The following is a 19,176-nucleotide window of genomic DNA, read 5'->3' as shown; positions in this document are numbered from 1 at the left end:
GAGAGGTCCCTCCTGGATTTCATCACTTGAAGAGGCTGCCACTAAACAAAGGAGCCCCTGCTAAGCTGTAGACTAAACATAAGTCTTGACCAAAACAGAGTGGAGATATCTGAAAGGAAGCTCCTAGGCAGGGAATGCTAAAATGGCATTCACTCAGAAAAGACAGTCCAAAAAGAAGCGAGGAAATGAGGTATCCAAAGTGTCAAAGTTTGGTATGCCCTTTGGGTATATAACCCAACTACAACTAAGGCAAAGATAGACTCAGACAAGGGTGGAGAGTTTCTGAAACAGGCTCTGTACTATGGTAGCACCAGAAATCTATATTTGTAAATCAGATTGTATTTATATTTCTTCTATTCCTTTATATTTCCTCCATTGATAATGAGTAAAGTTCAAGGCTGTTTGAACTCAGGTAAAAGGAACTTGAAGGCAAGAGTTTTTATCCACTCTTGGGCTTAAAGACATGAGTATTATCAGGCCACTATTGAGGGCAATTTGAGTGAAAGAATCCTCCAAAGGGAGGTAAAATTTAGGGGACAACATGGATTGTGGAATCCAGCCATTCTTCTCCATCTGCAAATTCTCTTTCCAGTACTAAATCTTGGAAGTAGTAGTTTTGTTTTTATTAAACAATGTTCTTCTAAAATTCCTCCACTAAATTGTGAGCATCTTGAAAGGATCTTATCATTTTCATCATTACCATGTACGCATGTGACTGGAACACAGTAAGTACTCAAATGTTTGTTGACAGAATAAATGAAGCAACTCATGGACTTTCGGCGTTTCGAAGCACTCTAAAGTCCACCTCGTCCAGTACTTTTCCTACAAGTGTATATTTGTCCACGTAAGGCTTTCATAGGTCATCATATAATTAATTCAACAAATATCAACTACAATAGTTAAGATGCTGTGCTTTCTGGAACAGCAACAAAACACATCAGTCACTGATACAACAAATGTGTATTAAGGACCTATTGCATGCCAGGTACCATGTCAGGCCCTAATGATGATACAATGAATAAGACACACAAAGCTCCTTAGGGAACTCACAGACGAGAAAATAAAATGGACATGAAGCATATACTGTATAACACTTTAAAATGGAAAATGTTATGTGTTTTCAAAGGCACACATAAAGGCAATGAAAAAGTCAAAGGTCAAAAAGATAAACCAGGGTTTCATAAGAATTTATGGAACACGGCCATTCAGGTATGGGACATTACTTGCGGCTTTAACCTTAAGAGTTCAGGAATGGAGATTACTAGTTTCTAGCCAAAGCAGTGAATGGTAATGGCTTTGTAGGTTGTGATGAAAATCAATATTCCATTTTCATATATTTAGCATTATATCAAGTGACATTAACATTGAATTTTGGAAAGCAAGAAGATAGATCAATTCTTCTAATGAAAACCATAACCAAAACTGAGCTCTAAATAACAAAGTTATGTTCATGTTTGAGTACATGACCCAAAGAAGCAGACTTGTCAACTTGAATAATAAAAAATGTATATTAATAATAATTCCAGACTTATGGGTAAACCTTATTTAACAGTAACTCCATGACAAAATAATTTCTGTTATTTACACTGTAAACTAGGAAAGTGAAAATTAGGCTAAGATATAGTTAAACATTGCATTTCTTTCATCCTATAATAAAATAAAATTTATTCTTCAGTTTCATTCATATACACTACTTCAGCGTCTCCAAACACTTGAAAATATACCCCAGTAAAGCTGTTTACTTCAAGGTAAATGCGGTGAAATGGGAATCAGAAGTTTCAATACTATAATAACAACTTAATATTAAAGGAGCTTAGGCTGGTCTGAAGGTAGTTTTATTATCTCAATTGTTCACAGTCAGTTACAGATTGAACTCCTTGTTCTATTCTTCTCCCCTTCTCACTACCATACTTGACTAGTCTTAAAAAAATAAATAAATAAAATATTAAAGGAGCTTAGGTTTAACTACTTTTCTCCTTTTCTTGATTCCATAAACTTGCATATGAATTTTCCACAGCAGTTAGAAATTGATTAGTTCCATCTCCAGTAGTTACAGACTGGGAAAGTGACATCTACCAATATATTCCTTCAATATATTTTATGGAATATATCCCATAAAAACAATACTGTGACAAAGAATTTCTAGGTTCAGAAGCAGTCTTTTTAATAAAATTTTGCCTTTATGGAAAAAAAATCAAACTTTCTTGTAAAGCTTCTCTGCGAATTTCAAAAGGGTCCTACATCCATGTACTCCATTTCAGCCATGAATTTCTTCTGTTCATTGCAGAATGCTTGCTGGTGTATGTTTACAATGTTTTCCATTGGATCTGCATTGGAAATTAATCAGGCGCCATTTGTATCGAGCATGATGTAGACAAGAATATGTCATTAATATACTTATCCTAATTACACTGAATAAGACATGAACAAACCTATCAAGCTCAATTTTTGAGGCCACACACTATGCAAAGTGCTGAAACGACTATAAAGACAGCAATGAGCACTTTGTTGCTTAGCCTCTCAATTTTGAGAGTCACCAAGAAAGGACACTTTACCTCTGCATGATTTGAACTTATATTAAGAAAACCTACCTACTGTAAAACCCCCGTGTTATGTACCTCTACGGTGTTCTTTTTTAAGAATGCTTATATGGACTTTAGCAAAGAAACAATTCCAGATAAATTATCATAACACTATCTTCAAGCAACATTCCTCTAGAAATTAGCTTCATCAGCTTTATTTCTGCAATTATTAAAGGACACTCAGTTAAAGCGAAAACGCAAAACAGGGAGAATATGTGAAGGCAGAACAACTAGTTCCACTTCTGCAAATTAAGCAAAATTAAGTAAAAATAAAGGAAACAGGCAAAGGGAAGGAACTCAAGAGCTATTTGCAGCAGTGATCCGTTACAAGTTCTACGTGCTTCTCCTTGAGTTCCAAGAGATAAGGAGGGGAAAGGAGAGAAGGCACCACACAGAAGCCTAAACTTACTCTTGGCACAACTTAGAATATTCATTGAATTCAGCCTAAGATGTCTGGGCTATCTGGATTCGGTGAGAATGTCTGGGAGAAGGGAGTGGCATTTGCTTTCTCCGTTTGAAACCCTGGGAGCTGTAGCAGAGAGTACCCCAACCCCTTGGTTATCTTGCAGAGGAGGCTCAGGGCATCGTTTCCCAAGCACACACCTGCAGGGCCGGGCGGCTTCTCCCTTTTTCTCTCCTGTCCTCAGGGATGGACCAAAGTCCCGCCGGCGCACCGTTACCCCGAGGGCCACCTGGCTCCCGCAAGGGTGAAGCCGGAGCGCACTCCGCCGTCCCAGCTCCCGGAGCCACGCAGCGGAGGCGGCGCGCAGCTGGACACCGGCACCGCCAAGAGGCGCATTACAGTAAAACTTGGGGGAGCAAGTCTACACGCGACGACGCGGAGGCACAGCCCCTGACGCGGGCTCGGGGACCGTCGGCCCGTCCCGCCCCTCCTCGCGGCAGAAGGGCAGCAGTCCATACCTGTCCTCCGAGACGCTGATGACGCCCTCCTCTTTGGGCACGATCACGGCCATATTCACCACCTCCTGGGACCCCTCCATCCGCTGCAGCAGGATCGGCTTGCGGGTCAGAGGCTTGGGCTGGATCTCCGCCGCCATCGGAGGAGGGGGCGCGTCTTGGGCGCCGCCGCCAATCGCGCCGCGGGGCCGGGCTGAGGAGACTGCTGGGGCACGGACACAGGTTGAGACAGAGACTCTGGCTGGCCGGAGCGGAACGCCGGAAACCGGCGAGCATAGCCTGGCCTCCTCTCTCGGGAACGACTCCGCGCTCCCTGCTTCAGGCACCAAAACCGCCACAACCGGGATGCAAGCCGGCGCCACTACCAGAGGAGGGGGCGGAGAGCCGGAGGGGCGGAGCCTTGTGGGCGGGGCCTGCCGCAGGGGGGTGGCCGCTGGTGGGCGCGAGGGCGGGTCCACTTCCGGGAGGGTGGTGAAGGAGGAGGGGAAACCTGGAGCAGGAGGCGGGGATCTGGTGTCCCAGTGCGCGTGCGTCAGTCCCCCTCGCCCATTTTCCCCCCCTCCCCTCCGCGGCTCCCCGGGCGCTGCAGCACCACTAGGACGCATGCGCTTTCCGTTCCCCGCGGTCTTCTCTCTGCCTCCCACACCCAAGGTTTAGTCCCCTCCCTCTTTAACCTCCCGTGAACGCGCGTATACACACCCCTGGGGACGCGCTTGCCGGAGGCCACGCCCCTTCGAAATTCCCTGAAAAGAGGGCGGAGGCGGGGCGGGGAAAGGAGCGCCTCAGCAAGACCGGAAAGAGAAGAGGCCTGCAGGAAGGAAAGAAGCCCAATTAGTTGGGACGTGACTGGGCATGCGCGCGGGGTACCTGGCCTAGCGGTCTTAACAATGAAGCGCGGCGGGAGGCCGCTTACAGCTCCCAACATGCACCAGGCCCAAGCTGCCGGATGGCACCCAGTGGCCTCCTGGGAGTCGTAGTTTCTTGGAGCCTCCGCCCCCTTGTCCTGGAATGACCTATCGCCCACTTATCTGGGCTGTGGGCCTGGGGAGCTCAGCGGCCTCCAGGGCCTTTGGCCAAGTCAGGACCTGGACTTGCCTCTATGGGAACTGAGGAGCAGCCCCCAGCTGAGCAGGACGTCACCACTCCTAGGATCAGGCTGATGCTCGGAATAGTGGCACGGAAGGGACATGGAAAGGAGAGAATCTTTCATACAGATATCTTCAAGGGAGCTCAGAGATCATCTGTGGTGTCTATCGCCTCGTTTTCTTAGATGGCTAAATTATTCAGCCAAGGTTACTTTAGTGCAAAGTTAGGGCTAAACAACCCCTCCTTCCTTCCAGACTTGAACCCAGTCCCCTAGTGCTGGCTTCTTTCCATTTCCCCAGCAATCCAGCCTTTTTAACTTGCTCCGAACACAATGGACAGAGTTACTGTAGTTACTGAATGAATGTTAGGTGCCTACCACAAGGCCTGGCATGTGGGGTTGATCGTGAAGACTAAGCTCCGATTTTTTGTCTTGCCCAAATTCCTATCTAAGGGGTCTGGGGAGTCATGGCCTACAAAAACCATAAATTCTCATCAGATGGGTTTTGACCGTGTATATCATGACTTACTTTCCAATCGGACTCTGGCATAACAAGGAAGAAAATCAAAATGTTTTACCCCAAATGATATTTCATTGCCATACCTTAAAATTGCCCTGCAAAGTCTCTTGTGGGAAAAATCCACGTTCTATATCCCCTTTCGCCTTTGTTTTCCTTCCTTCCCACACCCGGGAGATAACCAACTAAGAACCAGGCATCCTTTTAATCTGGTAAGGAACATTTTACAACCTGCTCTCTCTAAACGCTGCTATCTAAAAGATTCCTCTGCACAATAAAACTTGGTCCACAATCCTTTACCTTAACCTGAACATTCCTTTCCATTGATCCCAGGTTTTCAGATAAACTCAACCAATTGTCAACCAAAAGATGTTTAAATGTACCTATAGCCTTGAAGCCCCCGCATTAAGTTGTCCCGCTTTTCTGAACCAAACCAATGTATTTCTTAAATGTATTTGATTGATGTTTCATGCCTTCTTAAAATATATAAAACTAAGCTGTACCCCGGCCACCTTGGGCACATGTTCTCAGGACCTCCTAAGGGCTGTGTCACGGGCCATGGTCACTCATATTTGGCTCAGAATAAATTTCTTAAAATATTTTACAAAGTTTAACTCTTTTCATCAATAGTCATTATGTGATAACCTCCACTGAGCAATCCCAGAATTAAGTTAGCTAAAGAGTAATCATGGTCTATGTGGTGTGATTGAGTTGCAGGGCTCTGGAAGTGAGAGAGAAATAATGCCATAGCTAGGAAAAGAAAGGGACAGGCCTTGTGGAAATGCATGTCTAAGGTAGGTGTTTGACAGCTCAAGGATCTCACAGATCACTAGAGACATAAGAGAACAGGTGCAAAGAACCTGTCTCAAAGCACACAGGGCAACTCTTTACCACCTTCCGTTTTGCAGAAATTCTGTAAGAACCTTGAAATAAGCTTGAGGTATTTTCCAGCTGTAGGACCTACTGCAGGCATTCCACTTCTCTGAGTCTCAGGTTCCACATCTATTTAAATAGGGCATAACACCTACATCGGGTGGTTCTGGTGGCAATTACAGTTATGACCCAGATACCTTCCCCTATCCTCTTAAAGTTACAAAGGAGGTAACACCTGCTGCCCCCACCCCAGGCTTTATGGGAATTAGAACCTGAATAGCATCACCATAACCCTGAGTCTGACCCTCAATTCCAAAGAGCCAGAATCTCTATCTTGTCATTCATTCAAGAAATATTTAATAACTACTAGTGATAGGCAGGGAGAACACAGATTTGAATGCAAACCTCTCAATTCTCAAGAATCTCACAGATCATTAGAGACAGATAAGAGAATGGGTCATGACAGGGAAGTGATGATGGCAAGAGTTATAATAGGGGACTCAGGAAGATGGGGTAACACAGGAGAAATACCTAACAGGGCCTGCAGTGGAGAGGGTTGGGCAGGAAAAGCTGCATAGAGGAGGTAGAGACTAGACAGAGTCTTGAAGAGTGAGCAGATGTAGTCTGGTTACATGAGCTCAAAGAGTATTCGGGAGAGGGGTGAGTAAAGTGGGGGCAGTCCTTACATGCTTGTTAGGGAAGTGAAAGGCTTATGAAGAGAGAGGTGAAGGTGAAGACATCAGAGGAGCTGAGTATGGACCATGGCCTGACGCACTTGTTCTTGGTTGGAAGGGATGCACCCTGGGCACCTGCCACATCATCCTTAGGTGGGATGGGTACTCAAACTATCAATTACTATCAATGTGGCAGCTGCTACAATGGAAGTGCTATGAAGTTCAGTGAGAACTGGAGACCCTCACCTGTGTCTGGCTGTTAAATCAGGGAAGTTTTCTGGAGAAGAAAGAGCTCATCTTGAGTTTGGAACTAGTAAATCCAGACAGAGGAAACAGCATGTGCAAGAGGTGAGAAGTTGGGAGAATTGCGTCGTCTCTTCTGGGAACCTCTAGTAGCTGGAGGGCAAAGTTTGAGGAGGGAGGAAGGTCAAGATATTGGACTGGAAATATGGACAGGTGTGGACAAGGTCCTTGTTTAGGAACTTGAGTTTTAACCTTTATGTGATGGAGAACTATTGTGTCCTCAGAGCACGTCTCTGCTGTGACCAGCACAAGTTCAAGCTCCTGGAATAATACAAGAGACATTTGCTGCTCTTGGAGGTCATCGCTGGAAGGGGAAAAGGAAGAGAGCTAGTGACTGTAGAAATTCACTGTGAGCCACATACTCCAGCACTCTATCCTCATAATTGTGTAATTACAATTGTATTATAATTGTCAGAACCCTTGGTTGCAGGTAACAAAAACACAACTGGCTGAAAACTGAAAGGCATAGGTTATTGTTGGCTTATGCCATAGAAAGTCAGAGAGGCAAAGTGCCTTTCTTGCAGTCACACAGTTATAACAGATGACAGCGGTTACACACACCCAAGTCTGTCTGTCTCCTTCGCCTCCAGGTTCATTTATTCAAATATTCCCACCCCATTGATTCTTTGGCTTCCTAGGAGACTTCTGATTCACTGACCATTGCACTTTTTCACTGTCCAATGTAGTCATAAGATTATATGTTATTATATGTAATAAGCTAAAACCAGTGCCTGCCACCCAGTAACCACGATGTAGGGTTTGCCATTATATTATTATTATCCATTATCCCCCTCATGTTCTCACTTCCCTCCTTTCACTACTTAATTCCCATTGCCCATTATCCTAGCAGTCTCTTGCAAACACCCATAGCATCCTTGCCTCTCTTTCATACTTGGCAGGCAAAACCCCAATCCTGACCAATCCAACTTTTCACTTGCTTCATATCTGCTTTGAACTTGGCAGGAGAAAATTGCACAAACATTCTGATTGGTCTCACTCTAGACTCACAACTCTAGGTCTCTGGTAATTCTCTTATCTCTCTTTAATTAGAAAGTTGGCCAGGCGCAGTGGCTCACGCCTGTAATCCCAGCACTTTGGGAGGCCGAGGCAGGCGGATCACTTGAGGTTAGGAGTTTGAGACCAGCCTAGCCAACATGGTGAAACCCCGTCTCGACTAAAAATACAAAACTTAGCTGGGTGTGATGGTACATGCCTGTAATCCCAGCTACTTGGGAGGCTGAGGCAGGAGAATTGCTTGAACCCAGGAGGCAGAGGTTGCAGTGAGCCGAGATCACACCACTGCACTCCAGCCTGGGTGACAGAGCAAGACTCTGTCTTAGAAAAAAGAAGGAAGGAAGGAAGGAAGGAAGGAAGGAAGGAAGGAAGGGAGGGAGGGAGGGAGGGAGGGAGGGAGGGAGGGAGGGAGGGAGGGAAGGAGGGAGGGAAGAAGGAAGAAGCAATCAGAAGCTGTCTCATCTTCATGTCATCAGATCTATCATCCTGCCTGCAATCTGTACCCATATTCTTCCATATTCTCTGCCTTTCTTCTGTAACAATGGAAAAAGAGTCTGCTCCCATTCGAGGCCAGCATGAGTAAACCTCTCTTTCCTCATTGAAGATTCCTGCAGTTATTCACTCTCTATGTTGCGCCACTTTTTCCTTCTCCATTGGATCTTTCCCAGTGGAGTATAAACATGCACTACTCTGTCTCCCATTTTTTAAATAAACACAGGCCAGGTGTGGTAACTCATGCCTGTAATACCAGCACATTGGGAGGCTGAAGCGGGTGGATCACTTGAGCCCAGACGTTCGAGACCAACCTGGGCAACATGAAGAAACTCAGTCTTTTCAAAAAATACAAAAGTTAGCAGGATGTGGTGGCATGCAACTGTGGGCCTTGCTACTCAGGAGGCTGAGGTGGGAAGATTGCTTGAACCCTGGAGGCAGAGGTTGCAGTGAACCAAGATCGTGCCACTGCCCTCCAGCCTGGGCAACAGAGTGAGACCCCCTGGCCAAAAAAAAAGAAAAAACCCACAAAACTCTTCTAGCTGCACATTCTCCTCCATTTCTTCATTCTTCTTCTCAAAAAACTACTCAGTTTGTTTGGACTTAGAATTTCCACATCCTCATTTCCCATTCTCTCTTCAACTATCTTAAGAACCTTCCTAAATCTACACACTATTAGAACTTCTCTTGACAAGATCAAACAACCTCTGTCTTGCCAAATGCAATGGCCATTTCTTCTGCCTCATCTTAATCTGCTTCTCAGAAGCATTCAGCACAACTGACCACTCTTCCTGCCGTGACACTCTTCCTTTGGTTTTCATGGCTTCACACTTTCTTAGTTTTCCTCCTAGGACGTTGGTACTCCTCACTGGCTTATCCTCCTGGGCTTCACTCTTCAATTCTGCAGTGCTCTAGGACTCAGTCTTCAGTCTTCTTCTCTTCTTTATCCACACTCTTTCTGGGTGATCTTATCTAATTTTAATGGCTCTATTTGTTTCCTATTGCTGCTGTAACAAATTGCCACAGAGTTAGTGGCTTAAAACAACACAAATTTATCTCTCATATTTCTGGGGCTCAAAAATCCAAAAGGGGTCTTTCTGGGCCAAAGTCAAGGGTTTCAACAAGGCTAATTCCTTAGAGGCACTGAGGGAAAACCCATTTTCTTGCCTTTTTCAGCTTCTAGTGGCCATCTGTATTCTTTAGTTTGTAACCCCTTCCTCCTTCTTTAAATTGTGTCACTCCAGTCTCTGCCTTTGTTACCACATCACCTTCTCCAATTCTAACTTCTCTGTCCTCCCTCTTTTTTTTTTTTTTTGTTTTTGTTTTTGTTTTTGTTTTTGAGATGAAGTCTCACTCTGTTGCCCAAGCTGGAGTGCAGTGGCGCAATCTCAGCTCACTGCAACCCTTGCCTCTTGGGTTCAAGTGATTCTCCTGTGTCAGCCTCCTGAGACTATAGGCCTGCGCCACCATGCCTGGCTAATTTTTGTATTTTTAGTAGAGACAGGATTTCACCATGTTGGCCAGGCTGTTCTTTAACTCTTGATCTCGTGATCCACCTGCCTCGGCCTCTCAAAATGCTAGGATTACAGGCATGAGTCACAGCACCTGGCCAGTCCTCCCTCTTATAAGGACTGTTGTGACTACATGGGACCTGCCCAGCTCTCCAGGATAATCTTCTCATCTCAAGATCCTTAACTTAATCACATTTGCAAAGTCCCTTTTGCTGTATTTGTAAGTTCCAAGGATTGGACCGTAGACATATTTGGGGAATTGTTATTCAGCCAACCGAGGTTTTAAGTATCTTACTCCCAATTTCTCATCTCCAGCTCTGACCTCACTCCTGAATTCCAGACTAATATATCTAATGACTTCTCCACTTTGTCACTTACTGTTTAATAGATGTTTTAAATGTTCCCAAACCGTATCTTTAAATCTACTGCATCTGTCACCCAATCCTTCAAAAGTAAGTTCCTAGGAGTCATCCTTGATTCTCTTGTTTTTCTCATTACTCATATCCAAACCATTAACAAGTCCTGTCAGCTCCACCTCCAAAGTATATCTTGACTTGTCCTACTTTATGCTGTCTCTACCTCGGTCCAAGTTGCCATAATCTCTGGCCCCAGCACAGTAGCCAACTGGTTTCTCTGCTTCTTCTCTTGAACTCTTCTCATCAACCCCATACAATCCATTTTTATCACAGTAGCCAGAGTGTTTTTTGTTTTAAAATGTAAACCATATTATATTCCTCCAGTGCTTTCAATTCATCAGTGCTTATCATTACACTTGGGATAAAATGCCTCACCAACCTCACCTCTCCTCCTGCTCAGTAATGGCCTAGAAAGTCCACAGAAACACAAACTTCCTTCCTACTGGTGGTCTTTGCACCAGCTATGTGCACCTCCTAGTTATTTTCTTCTCACCCTTCAGGCTTCAGCTCCAAAGTTAGCTCCTAAAAGAGTCTTACCTAGTCGGGTGCATTGGTTCATGCCTGTAATCCCAGCACTTTGGGAGGCCAAGGCGGGTAGATCATGAGGTCAAGAGATTGAGACCAGCCTGGCCAATATGGCGAAACCCTGTCTCTACTAAAAATACAAAAATTAGCTGGGCGTGGTGGCATGCGCCTGTAATCTCAGCTATTGAGAGGCTGAGGCATAAGAATCACTTGAACCCAGGCGATAGAGGTTGCAGTGAGCCAAGATTACACCACTGCACTCTAGCCTGGGTGACAGAGTGAGTGAGACACCATCTCAAGAAAAAAAAGAGCCTTACCTACCACCTCTGAAGTACCCCACCTCTTCAGAACACTCACTGTCCTATCACTCTGTTTTATTTTCTTCACAGTACTTACCTCTGCCTAAAATCATCTTGTTTGTTTCTTACGTATTCGTTAGTCTCCCTTCTCTAGAAGAGAAGCACCGGGAAAGAAAGGATCTTGACAGTCTGTGCACCATTGTATTCCTAGCCCCTGGAGTAGCACCTGGCATGTTAGGAGGCATGTTTTAAATATTTGTTGAATGAATGACTAGCCAGAGGCAGGTTCAGATTTGTTTAACTCTATTCCATTAAAGCATCATGGAAACACTGGAATCTGGAATTTGCCCTAATTTGTGGGATGGGGCTGACTTTGGGAAAAAATACACAACTGCAGGTATGTCCAACAGGCATAGGAAAATATCAGTATGGTAAAGGCAACAGGTTAGCAATTTGTATCCGAGAGAAAAGCATAGCATGAAATAAACGAGGTGTCCTAATAGACAGATAGGAGAAACTTTGAAAATTTAGAGCTTCTGGCCTTCCTGATAGAGGAAGACTACCCTAGTAGTTCTTAACCTTTTAGGTCACAGACCTTATTAAAAATCAGATCAACATTACACATCTGCTAGAAGAGGAGGCATGTACTCATGTACAAACTAAATTTTACATGCAATTTCAGAAGGCACACAACTATCAGAAATCCAGCCTGAGAATTCTTGCCTGCTCTGGGAAAATATAGGACTACTTAGTCCCACTCCTCACCACACAAGAAATGGCATTCTGATGAGGATCAAGGACAGAAAGGAGTAGACTTCTAGAAAAATGATTTTCAAATTTCTTTGTTTATATACCACTTTAAATAATTTTGAAAAACTGCTAACCCCTTGCAGAAATTAAGTATAATTTTAAATGTTTGAGTCTGAATTCTAGCACCTTGTAAATATTAACATTTATTATAAAGATTTTTACATTTGAGAATGTTATTGAGTCCCCTTGTAATACTATCTGAAATAAAATATATACGTGTGAATATGTATATATAAATTAAAATTCTATAATTTGTTTAATATACTAAGGCCATAAGCTCTAATTTTTCAAAGTTTCTTCTAGATTAACTAATCATTACAATGGTTAGTTCACAATAGTTAAAACAACCAAAATATATTACAGTTTTATGTAAAACTATTCAACAAAAAAGTAAATTTTCTTTTCTTTTTTCTTTTTTTTTCAGGTACAGAGTCTGGCTGAAGTGCAGTGGTGCGATCTCGGCTCATTGCAACCTCTGCCTCCCTGGTTCAATCGATTCTCCTGCCTCAGCCTCCTGAGTAGCTAGGGCTACAGGCACCCACCACCGGTGGCACCTGGCAAATTTTTTGGTATTTTTTAGTAGAGACAGTGTTTCACCATGTTGGCCAGGCTAGTTTCAAACTCCTAACTTCAGGTGATCCACCCACCTCAACCTCCCAAAGTGCTGGAATTATAGGCATTAGCCACCATGTCTGGCCAAAAGTAAATTTTTAATAAAAATTTTTATTGGAGATGAACAAGACTGGGTTTTTATATTTCCCTGTATTCAAAAGTAAATAATAATTTATTGTTAGAATTAAGCAGGATTCAGGATCAATTCTATTCCCACATTTTATTTTGTAAATATAAGGACTGAGCAACCTCATTTATATAAATGGAGGGAATGGAGAGAGTTTTGGTGTAGCAATGCCACTGAGTTCTTTTTTTTTTTTTAATATGGAGTTTCATTCTTGTTGCCCAGGGTGGAGTGCAATGGCCCGATCTTGGCCCACAGCAAACTCTGGCTCCCAGATTCAATCAATTCTCCTGCCTCAGCCTCCCAAGTAGATGGGATTACAGGCACATGCCACCACACCGAGCTAATTTTGTATTTTTAGTAGAGATGGGGTTTCACTATGTTGGCCAGGCTGGTCTCGAATTCCTGACCTCAGGTGATCCACCCACCTTGGCCTCACAAAGTGCTGGGGTTATAGGTGTGAGCCACTGCACATGGCCACCACTCAGTTCTTTGAACTCTTTTTGAGTTAAATGTCAAAAATCACACAGTTGGGAGATACCTTTTGCAAATCATATACCTGATGAGGTTCTTATATCTAGAATATCTAAAGAACTCTTACAACTCAATAATAAAAAGACAACCCCATTTTTAAATGGGCAAAGGATCTGAGTAGACATGTCTCCAGAGGAGATACACAAATGGCCAATAAGCACATGAAAAGATGCTCAATATCATTAGCCATCAAGGAAATGCAAGTCAAAACCAATGAGATAGCACTTTACAACTACTAGAATGGCTATAATAAAAAAGATACATAACAACAAATATTGGGAAGGATATGGTGAAATTTCTTTCTTTCACTGCTGGTGGGAATGTAAAATGGTACTGCCTCTTTGGAAAACAGTCTGGCAATTCTTCAAAATGTTAAACATAGTGTTACCATATGACCCAGCAATTCTACTTCTAGCTATATACCCAAGAGAAGTAAAAACTTAGGTTCATATAAAAGCCTGAACGTAAATGTCCAAAGCAGCATTATTCGTAATAGCCAAAAAGTAGAAATAACCTAAATGTCCATCAACTGATACATGGATAAAATGTGGTATATCCGGCCGGGCACGGTGGCTCACACCTGTAATCCCAGCACTTTGAGAGGCTGAGGCGGGTGGATCACGAGGTCAAGAGTTCGAGATCCGCCTGGCCAACATGGCAAAACCCTGTCTCTACTAAACATACAAAAATTAGCCAGGTGTGGTGGTGGGCGCCTGTAATCCCAGCTACTCAGGAGGCTGAGGCAGGAGAATCTCTCGAACCCCTGGAGGTGGAGGTTGCAGTGAGCTGAGATTGTGCCATTGCACTCTAGCCTGGGCAACAAGAGCAAGACTCTGTCTAAACAAACAAACAAAAAAAATTGATATATCCATACAGTGTGATATTATTCAGCAATAAAAATAATTTTGTTTTCTTTTTTGAGATAGATTCTCACTCTGTCACCCAGACTGAAGTGCAGAGGCACAATCATAGTTTATTGTAGCTTCAAACTCCTTGGTTAAAGCGATCTTCCCACCTCAGCCTCCCAAGTAGCTAGGCCTACTGGCACACACTATCATGCCCCACTAACTTTTAAAATTTTTTGTAGAGATAGGGTCTCATTCTCAGGTTAGTCCTGAGCTTGTGGGCTCAAGTGATACTACTGCCTTGGTCTCTCTAAGTGCTGGGACTGCAGGTGTGAGCCACCACACCTGGTGGCATCACATTTTTATATATTTTCCTTCAAATTTTAGAGCTGCAGATTTTTATGGAAAAATCCACTGTGTAGCCTACTTACCAAAATGCTATTGTCAAACCAACTAGGTAAATCAGATTTATTTTCTGTTATAAAAATTCCAACTTTGTTTTTTCCATCCAAAAAATATTAATATCATTTTGAAGAATACTGTAAAAATATAATAGAATGCATCTTTTAAAATGGACTATTAAATGTAGTCAATATTTCAATGATATATATAATAATTAATTATCAATTTTCAATAATTTATTAAAATAGTAAACCAATATGCTTTTCTTATTACTTAATATAATATAATGTGTGGCTTAAGTTATAAATGTTTGGTAAACAAGAAAAATAAAAGACGTGATATGCTCTGTCCCCCAGGCTGGAGCGCAGTGGCCGGATCTCAGCTCACTGCAAGCTCCGCCTCCCGGGTTCAGGCCATTCTCCTGCCTCAGCCTCCCGAGTAGCTGGGACTACAGGCGCCCGCCGCCTCACCCGGCTAGTTTTTTGTATTTTTTAGTAGAGACGGGGTTTCACCGTTTTAGCCAGGATGGTCTCGATCTCCTGACCTCGTGATCCGCCCGTCTCGGCCTCCCAAAGTGCTAGGATTACAGGCTTGAGCCACCACGCCCGGCCAATATGATATTCTTTTAGCAACTGTGTGTGTGTTGAACTCTTGTGTCGTAATTTTATGAATAATTAAATAAGTATCAAATATAAAAATCATAAATGATTCCATTAATTTGGTTAGAAATCATAATAAATATTTATTATATATTTAAGGAAAGATATACACTTTTCTTATATATTTAAGGAAAGATATACACATAAATATATTCACCAAATAATAAATACACTAAAAGTAATTGGCTCTTGAACCCGGGAGGCAGAGGTTGTGGTGAGCCAAGATGGCACCATTGCACTCCAGCCTGGGCAACAAGAGCAAAACTCTGTCTCAAAAAAAAAAGTGATTGGTCTGGGAGTAGCATATAATTTAATTTTTTGTTAATAGGAAGTAGAAACTATTAATCATTTTATAGAATAAAATAAGCTGGTGATTGATCATAAATAAGTATTTCATATGGTTTGATAAATAGGTTGTACCTTATCGAATAAATAACTGAATCTAAAATAATAAGTTTAACAGTAAGTTCTGTTTACAATATATTTTGAAAACTTGGTAGTATTAAAATATCTTCCCATTGCACAGAAAAGAATCAGCATCACTAATTTTGTCTAATTTGGCTTTTGTGAAGTTTTTTTTTTCTAATTCCTCATGCTAGAGATGAGTAGTATTGAGAATATCTGAAAAGAGCTGCTTAGTTTAAAATACTTGAGAAAAAGTCTTTGGGCCATTCAGTCTTACTACTGCAGGTCACTTAGCTTCACCCTCACAGCACTCTCCTTCCGGAATGATGCATTTTTTTTTTTTTTTAACAGCAGACCAATAGAAAACAAAGTCATTAAACAAAAACTGCCTTTATTCTCACCACTCTACTTACTTTATACTTATATTCAGAACCTCCAAGGAAGAGTCAGAATATCCTTGTTTTTTTCTCCCCTAACAGAAATATTTAAAAGGCAAGGAACACCAGAAAGATCTATAGGTTCAATTTCCTTATTAATCATCACAGTTTCCTGCAAATCAATATTTTGGTATTTGTTGTTGTTTCCCAAGAGGTTTTTTTTTTCTCTTACCCAGGGCAATGAATGCATCACAGTACATTCTAGGATGGATAAAGGCCATGAAATTGGGAGAATGTCTGATGTGAATGTTAGCACATCCTCAGGCAAACTAGTTTTAGGAAAAAGTACCGATAAAAATTAAACATCCGGCCGGGCGATGTGGCTCACACCTGTAATCCCAGCCCTTTGGGAGGCCAAGGTGGGTGGATCATCTGAGGTCAGGAGTTTGAGACCAGCCTGGCCAACATGGCGAAACCCTGTCTGTCTTTAGTAAAAATACAAAAATTAGCCAGGCATAGTGGCAGGCTCTTATAATCCCAGCTACTCGGGAGGCTGAGGCAGGAGAATCACTTGAACCCGGGGGCGGAGGTTGAGTGAGCTGAGATCATGCCACTTCACTCCAGCCTGGGCGGCAGAGAGAAACTCTGTCTAAAAAAATAAAAATAAAAAGATTAAAGATCTGGAAACAGATTTATATTTGCTTGTATTTATTTTTTTGCACAGAAACCATGCTAATTTTCTGTCTTCCCAATTTTAGAATACGTGCTGCCAAAGCGAGCACTGGAAATGAATATTCTTAAAATGAGGCTTGTTGGTGGACCACTTGACAAGTTTTCACAGACCTGAGTCACACTACACTGGCCACAGTTTGGACAACTCTAGTCTAGGAAACAGAAAGTGGGGCCGCAGTTCTAGTGGTGGTTGGAGCTTTTTGGTAGGGGGAAGACTAAAGGGATTATTCTCAATAGCTGGACTAAGGTAATTGCTTTTGGATCAACTCCTCGCCCTTGGAAGGCCAATTAGGAAATGGTGTGAGGCTGGAGAAAAGAAGTCCCATAGCAGAGTCAAAAGCCCTTGCTGCTAGTAAAGATCGTGCATTTTTCTGGCACATCCTCAGCAACCCGAACTGGCAACAGAAGGCTGGGCTGGGATCTGGGACTCCTGGCTTCATCAGATGAAACCACACATAGCAAGAGGAAGCTAGGAGCAGACAGTGTTCTGAGACCCAGTTAGGCAGTCAGTCAGCAGACTGTGCACCAACCTCCAGGCTAGGATCAAGGGCAAGATTCAAATCTGTGATGATAGCTTAGGAAATCAATGCAGGGCCCTGGGGCTCATGGAACTGGTGTTCTGAGCAGGAGGCCTAGGCATGATCTTAGGGGTCAGAACTAGGAACAAAGTAGGAGTAGAACCACTTAATAGGGTGTCCTGTAGCAAATCACTTAATCAATTGGAACCCCGCCCTTTCTTCATCTGTAGCATGTGGATAATCACAGCACCAATCCTACAGAATTGTGAATATAAATATGATCATTCATTGGAGGGAATAAACCCAGTATTGGCAAATAGCTACAAATAGCTACTCCAAGGGAAGAGGAGAAATATGAGAAAGAGTTGGAAGGGAACCATGGGGAAGACAGAGAGAAGAAAGGGAGTAGAGATGATGTCACAAAACTAGGAAGAAATCTAATAATCAGAACTGAGTCATAGGTCAAGTCCAGGCCATCTTGCTGTGGAAGGCCCAACCTTCCAAAGATCAAAATTCTGAGACTAGAGAGTTACAGATAACTTCCACCTTCATTTTTAAGTCAGGTGTTTAGAATGAACTCAGGTGAATATTCTTGCTGACTTAATTATGCCTTGGTAGTTCTCAGATGTTCCCATAGAATCCCTACGGTATAAAACTAATGGTCACTTGGCATTTAACTATCATGATGAATAATGCTTCTCGAGAAGAATGTCTTTTAATTACAACCAGGAAGATCAGATAAACATCTTCCAGTTTGTCTTCCTCTTCCTTTCCTGGTTCTCTGGCAGCAGACATGTAGCTCCTTCAGCAATAAGGTTTTGTGGTTCTGATGCCTGGCTGCACACCAGAATGCCTGGGAACTTTTTGAAAATACAGACTCCTGGACTCTCTTCCAAATGACTGAATTTGGTTTTGCAGGAGCTTGGCCTTAGAACCTGAATTTTTATAAAGTATTTCCAGATTATTCTAATGCAAATGGCTTCATCTCCATGCTTCATCTAATGTGGAAACTGTGGACCTGGGAATCCAATGGAAGTGTGCAGGAAGAGTGACCAGCAGTATGGAGGGCAAGGCCTCCAACCACAGGATACATCTCTTATTTCCTTTTATTTCCCAGCATGAGGGACTGGCCAGCCTACCAGCTTTTCCACTATTGGCAGCAAGTTTCTCTTTCCCGTTGACCATTGAGTAACACAACACAGGCTGCAGCTTTCCCCCTACTCACCTGTGCTGGAAGCCACCTAAGGTTTTTGCAAGGCTTCCGTCTATACTTTCTCCACCTTTCCAGTCTTCCCCATTCCTCTTTAACCTAGGCAAGTGTGTGCTAACAATAGGTTTTCAAATACATAAAGGGCTGAATTAACGCTTATTTATCTATCCTTTTTAATGGACTTTATATTCTAAGAGCAGATTTAGATTCACAGCACCATTAAGCAGAAAGTGCAGAGTTGCCATGTGCCACCTCCTGCCCACTCCCCAAGCACACTGCCAACACCCCCTCCACCACAGTGGTACATTTGTTAATCAATCAACCTGCACTGATATACATTATCATCTAAAGTTTGTAGTTTATGTTAAGATCCACTCTTGGTGTTGTACATTCCATGGGTTTGGACAAGTGTATAATGACATGTATTCACCACTGTAGTATCATACAGAGTAGTTTCACTGTCCTAAAAATCCTTTGTGTTCCATCTATTCACCCCTATCTCCCCATAACTTCTGGCAACCACTGATTTTTTTTCTTTTTATCTTTTTCTGCTTTTTTTTTTTTTTTTTAATAGAAATGAGGGTTTTGCTATATTTCCCAGGTTGGTCTCAAATTTTTGGACTCAAGCAGTCCTCTTGTCTTGGCTTCCCAAAGTGCTGGCATTACAGGCATAAGCCACCATGCCCAGCCAAATGTTTTTTTCAATTGTCTCCATAGTTTTGCCTTTTCCAGAATTCCGT

At 42.7% G+C, this 19,176-nt stretch overlaps 1 protein-coding gene across 16 annotated transcripts in view; it reads right to left on the bottom strand.

The window, feature by feature from the left end:
* WDFY2 (WD repeat and FYVE domain containing 2) overlaps positions 1 to 3,866 on the bottom strand; it is a 184,228-nt gene extending 180,362 nt beyond the window's left edge. For 12 of the 16 annotated variants that reach the window (XR_012426982.1, XR_012426981.1, XR_012426983.1 and 9 more), the window contains exon 1: positions 3,504 to 3,866. Coding sequence is in view for 6 of the 16 variants with exons in the window: in XM_065533262.1 (XP_065389334.1) it covers positions 3,504 to 3,776 (273 nt within the window). In the remaining 10 variants the exon portion in view is untranslated. Of the gene's footprint in view, positions 1 to 3,185 lie in introns of all 16 variants that reach the window. The other 4 variants (XM_065533264.1, XM_065533266.1, XM_074022071.1 and 1 more) reach the window with 2 other exon arrangements.
* Between the last annotated feature and the right edge of the window lie 15,310 nt (positions 3,867 to 19,176).

The sequence above is a fragment of the Macaca fascicularis genome, chromosome 17 (genome assembly GCF_037993035.2).
Source record: "Macaca fascicularis isolate 582-1 chromosome 17, T2T-MFA8v1.1".
Lineage (NCBI taxonomy): Eukaryota > Metazoa > Chordata > Mammalia > Primates > Cercopithecidae > Macaca > Macaca fascicularis.
This window is presented reverse-complemented; position numbering and strand designations above follow the sequence as displayed.